This window comes from Octopus bimaculoides, chromosome 1 (assembly GCF_001194135.2).
Source record: "Octopus bimaculoides isolate UCB-OBI-ISO-001 chromosome 1, ASM119413v2, whole genome shotgun sequence".
NCBI classification, from domain to species: Eukaryota; Metazoa; Mollusca; class Cephalopoda; order Octopoda; family Octopodidae; genus Octopus; species Octopus bimaculoides.
In genome coordinates this window covers 183,801,820-183,807,553 of record NC_068981.1, presented here as the reverse complement: position 1 = coordinate 183,807,553, position 5,734 = coordinate 183,801,820, and the positions used below count along the sequence as shown (strand labels likewise).

The 5,734-nt window shown below is 38.8% G+C and overlaps 1 protein-coding gene across 1 annotated transcript in view; it reads left to right on the top strand.

Moving 5' to 3' along the window:
- Positions 1–5,734, top strand: part of LOC106881160 (beta-1,3-glucosyltransferase) — a 33,268-nt gene that overhangs the window by 7,536 nt on the left and 19,998 nt on the right. Inside the window, exon 4 of the mRNA XM_052973152.1 lies at positions 326–405. Coding sequence (XP_052829112.1) covers positions 326–405 — 80 coding nt within the window. The remainder of the gene's footprint in view (positions 1–325; positions 406–5,734) is intronic.

Here is a 5,734-nt window from a genome sequence, read left to right as displayed (position 1 = left end):
AAGATCGTGGGCTACTAACTCCAAGATTTTGAGTTCAATTCCAAGCAATGACCTGAACAATAATAAGAACAATAATAATAACATTGAAAAATACCTTAGGAATGAGAACCCAGGTTCAAAATTTCCCCAAGATACCTGAATAAGGCTAGAGGGTATATCAGTCAAAATTTGTTAACAACAAACAAGATGAGGACAAATATCCGTCAAATGTAAATAATGTAAAAAATATTATGTAAAAAATATTATCACATGACCCTCTCCCTTTAATATTAGCTTATTGTTATATATATGTCTAACTTCTCTTTTATGATTTCATATTTCTTAGAATGAAAAACCTAAACTATTCTTTACTCACAAGAAATGGCCAATTACTGGTGCATGGACAATATTTCCACTTTTATCAGAGTGAGTATTTCATTTATTATTATTATTATTAATATTGGTGGCGAACTGGCAGAATTGTTAGCATGCTGGATGAAATGCTTAGCGGTATTTCACTCGTTGCTGTGTTCTGAGTTCAAATTCTGCCAAGGTCGACTATGCCTTTCATCCTTTCGGAGTCGATACATTAAGTACCAGTTGAGCATTGGGGTCGATGTAATCAACTTAACCCCATCCCCAAATTTCAGGCCTTGTGCCTATAATAGAAAGGATTACTATTATTATTATTATTATTATCATCGTTTCCAACTTCGCCTTACTGGCACTTGTGCCGGTGGCATGTGAACAAAACATTGGACTGATTCCTGTGCAGGTAGCACATAAAAAACACCGTTTGAGCGTGGCCATTGCCAGTACCGCCGGACTGGCCCTTGTGCCGGTGGCACGAAAAAAGCACCCACTACACACTCTCGGAGTAGTTGTCGTTAGGAAGGGCATCCAGCTGTAGAAACTCTGCCAGATCAAATTGGAATCTGGTGTAGCCATCTGGTTCGCCAGTCCCCAGTCAAATCGTCCAACCCATGCTAGCATGGAAAGCGGACGTTAAGTGATGATGATGATAATGATTATTATTATTATCATTTGGGCAGAGAGCTGGTAGAATCATTAGCATGCCAGATGTAATACTTAGTGGCATTTAGTCCATCTTCATGTTTTTGAGTTCAAATTCCCGCTGAGGTTGACTTTGTGTCTTTCATCTTTTCGGGATTGATGAAATAAGTACCTGTTGAACACTGGGATTGATGTACCAGTTACGCACTAGGGTTGATATAATCGATTTAATCTGTTTGTCTGTCGTTGTTTGTCCCCTCTGTGTGTAGCCCCTTGTGGGTAGTAAAGAAATAAGAATTGTTAGCACGCCAGGCAAAATGCTTAGCAGTATTTCGTCTACTGCTACATTCTGAGAAAGGCCTCTCCAAAAAGATACAAAAGATATGCGGTCTATATGACATCAGGACAGTATTCAAAAGTAATACAACACTTTGCAAATATCTTCTTTGAGTAAAACCACCAACAGAAGAGAATATGACTAAAAACTGCGTGTACTCCATCCCATGCTGCTGTGGTAGGTTATACAAAGGCGAAACATGCTGCCCTCTCAAATAAGGGTAGACAAACATCGCAAAGCTGTGACACGAGGAGATATTGATAAATTGGGCATAGCTGATTGTGTATGGAAAAATGGAGACCACCTCCCCCTGTGGGATGAAGTTAAAATAATAGACAGCGAACACCACTGGAAAATAGGAAACTAAAAGAAGCAGCACATATGCTAGGATACAACAACCTCCTAAGCAGACCAAGTGCAGATATGAGTAGCATATGGGAACCGGTATTAAGGAAGGATAGGAAAATATTAGATTTATAAGTCCTAAAATTCGCTCCATAATTGCCCACGGGCATATGGCATAGTGGTTAAGAGTGCAGGCTACTAACCCTAAGATTCCGAGTTCGATTCCAGGCAGTGACTGGAATAATAATAACGACATTGAAAAATTAGGAGTGAGAATCCTGATGAAGGCTGGAAGGTATATCAGCCGAAATGTTGTGTTAACAACAAACAAGATGAGAACAAATATCCGTCAAATATAAATAATGTAAATAATGTACATAATTCCTCATCTCTAAAATATTTCATCACCAAAATAATGACAGTTTTTATTGGTGGGTTGGTCTCACTTCTGCCATGAACTGTTACTGTGGGTTATCTCATAAGATACATGTCTAGTTCTACCCCCACCAATCATCACTGCCATTGTGATTTTCCCTGTCCTCATTGTTGCGTGACAAGGAAATATAGATTTGTGATATTGATAGGTGTGTGGAAGTTGATGGCTGTTTGGTTAATTGATTTTGAAGAAAGGTTTCTAACTGTGAATTGATCCTACTGCCATCTGTTGCCAGTAATGCGTCTGTAGTATTTATTTCTATGAAACAATTTAAACAAATAGTAATATTTCATGAACACTCCACCATCGTCATTCTCCTATTCTTTTATGAAATCGTGCCGGGTACCTGTGCCACTGGAGCGCTAGCAGTGCCGTCCAAACGGAATCATTGTCAGAGCAGTTGTCTGGCTTCCGTGTTAGTGGCACGCAAATAGCACCATTTGAGCATGATCGTTACCAGTGTCGCCTTACTGGCATTTGTGCTGGTGGCATATTAGAAAATCATTCGAGCAAGGTCGTTGCTGGACTGGCTCCTGTGCAGGTGGCACATAAAAAACACCATTTTGAATGTGGCCATTGCCAGTACCACATGACTGGCTTTCGTGCCAGTGGCACGTAAAAGCACCCACAACACTCTCGGAGTGGTTGGCGTTAGGAAGGGCATCCAGCTGTAGAAACTCTGCCAAATCAGATTGGAGCCTGGTGCAGCCATCCGGCTCACTAGTCCACAGTCAAATCGTCCAACCCATGCTAGCATGGAAAGCGGATGTTAAACGGTTATGATGATGATGATAATGAAGAACATTTGTTTCACTCAGTTGTTGTCATCATCCTCATCGGTGGTGGTGGAGATGATACTGATGATGATGTCGATAGTGATGATGATGATGATCACTACCACCACCATTATTAATATGACTGTATGCTTAAGAAGTTTGCTTCCACAACCACAGTCTCACTGTGTGGCAAGTGTCCTCTGTTACACTTCAGGGCCGACCAAGTCTTGTAAGTGAATTTGACAGACAGACACTGTGTGGAAGCCTATCATATAAATGCATATGTGTGTGTATGTGTGAGTATAATATATATATATAATTTACTGAATAAGATAACAAATCCAAGGTTGTGAGAAGTTTTCAGGACATTTATAATGAAATAGTCTTACAGCTGTTTCTGGGATATTATGGCTATCCTTTCATCAGAGATGGTGTGAGAACTCAAATATTTTCTCACATCGTCTCTGATGAAGGGATATCCATAATATCCCAGAAACAGCTGTAAGACTATTTCGTTATAAACTCCTCACAGCCTTGGATTTGTTATCTCGTTTGGTCTAATATATATATGCATGCTAATACAAGACTCACATTAGACTCCTCACTTGTATCATTATCGAACCAAGAGTTTAACCATGGCCTATCCATAGCACTTACTTAGTGTTACCCGACACTCTTTGGGTCTTCTAGACACCAATACCTCTCATACCCTCAGTGTGTGTGTGTGTGTGTATATATATATATATATATATATATAGTATTTTACTGATACTGAGTTTGTCTCACAACTTGTGTTCAATGCCGTTGTGATCTTAAGGTGAGAACTGATCTTGCCTTAAGATGGAGGTGGCATGAAACTTTGTTCATATGAGAAATTCTCAGTTTCAGTTTTATTAAAAAAAATACCCCATATTCACTTCAATAAGTATTGAACTCATACATCTAACATAGACTAACCTATGTATGTATATATATTTTTTGATTGAATGAATCAACTGCAGTACTTTTTTTTAAGTCTAGCACTTATTCCATTGGCCACTTTTGCCAAACTGCTAAGTAACAGGGATGTTAACACATCACCAAGCACTTGTGGGAGGACAGACAGAGACATACACACATAGATGTATGATATATATAATGGGCTTCTTTCAGTTTCCATCTTCCAAATCCACTTGGACAGCTTTGGTAGGCCTGAAGCTATAGTAGAAGACAACTTGCTCAAGGTGCCACTCAGTGAACCATGTGGTTGGGAAGCAAGCTTCTTACCACACAGCCATGACTGTACCTATTGCCAACCACAGAATGTCAGACTGCCTCATGGCTTTCATTCTAACTGGGTATTTTAAGTTCAAATCCTGCAACAATCAACTTTGCCTTTCGCCCTTTTAGTGTCAATTAAAAAAACTACCAGTATTCAGGCCAGTGGATTGGTGAAATTGTTAAAGGGATTCAACACAATACCTTGTGGTATCTGTTCCAGGTCTTTGCCTTTTGTCAGCAATCCTTGTGATGACACTGCTACCAAACTGTATTGGCCCAAGTCAGTGGCCATTCTCTCGGATAAACATTGGTGGCAGAAAGAAAAGGAGACTTGCAAGCATGAACAACTGCCAGTCATCCTGGAAAATATCTTGGTCAGGCCTGTGCATAGATGTGGAGATGAATGGTCAAACTTGATAGATAGAAGCCTTTTTTTGGAATGGATTTGTGCTAAATGTTATAATAGTTAGTGTCTGTCAGAAAATGTGTTACTATGTAAATATGTGTGTGAGTGTGTGAATGCATTTATTTAGATGTATTGGTAATAATACTTTATATAATCATAGTTGTCAATATGTGATAGAAGCTTGTTGCTTTGTACGTGTGTGTGTGTGTGTGTGTGTGTGTTTGTGTAATTTTCTACATATGCTACATATGTTTTTTTTAAAAAATGTTTGTTATGTAAATACTAACAGCACATATTCTGTACTATTAACTATTTTTTATAGTCATCAGTAACTGGCAAAAATCTCAGATCTATTTATTTATCCATGTCATACAATTCTTTTTTATTCTAAGCACAAGGCCCGAAATTTTGGAGGAGAGGACCAGTCAATTAGATCAACCCCAGTACGCAACTGGTACTTAATTTATTGACCCCGAAAGGATGAAAGGCAAAGTCGACCTCGGTGGATTTTGAACTCAGAACATAAAAACAGATGAAATACCGCTAAGCATTTTGCCTGGCATGCTAATGTTTCTGCCAGCTTGACTCCTTAAAATATTCTTTTCTACTCTAGGCACAAGGCCCAAAATTTTTGGGGGAGGGGACCAGTCAATTAGATCGACCCCAGTATGCAACTGATACTTAATTTATCAACCCTGAAAAGATGAAAGGCAAAGTCTACCTCGGTGGATTTTGAACTCAGAAGAATAAAGACAGACAAAATACTGATAAGTATTTTGTCTGTTGTGCTAACATTTCTGCCAGCTTACTGCCTTCCATGACATATAATTGAACATATTGCTTACATATGTAATTTTCTATGCAATTGATGTCATGCTATGTATAGAATATGTTACTCATTACCAGACATGTTGAATAAAGCTGGGCCACAATAACAAATAAAGGGAAAATAGAATTTTGGATAGAAAAAAAGAAAGTTCTTTTTTTTTTTTTTTTAAACTCTTGCTTAATAGGTGCCGGCACAGCTGTGTGGTTTTGGGGTTCAGTCCCACTGCCTGGTACCTTGGGCATGTATCTTTTACTATATAGCTCCAGGGTGACCAATGCCTTGTGAGTGAATTTTGTAGATGGAAACTGTGTGGAGACTTGTTGTGTATGTGTATATGTGTGTGTGTGTGTGT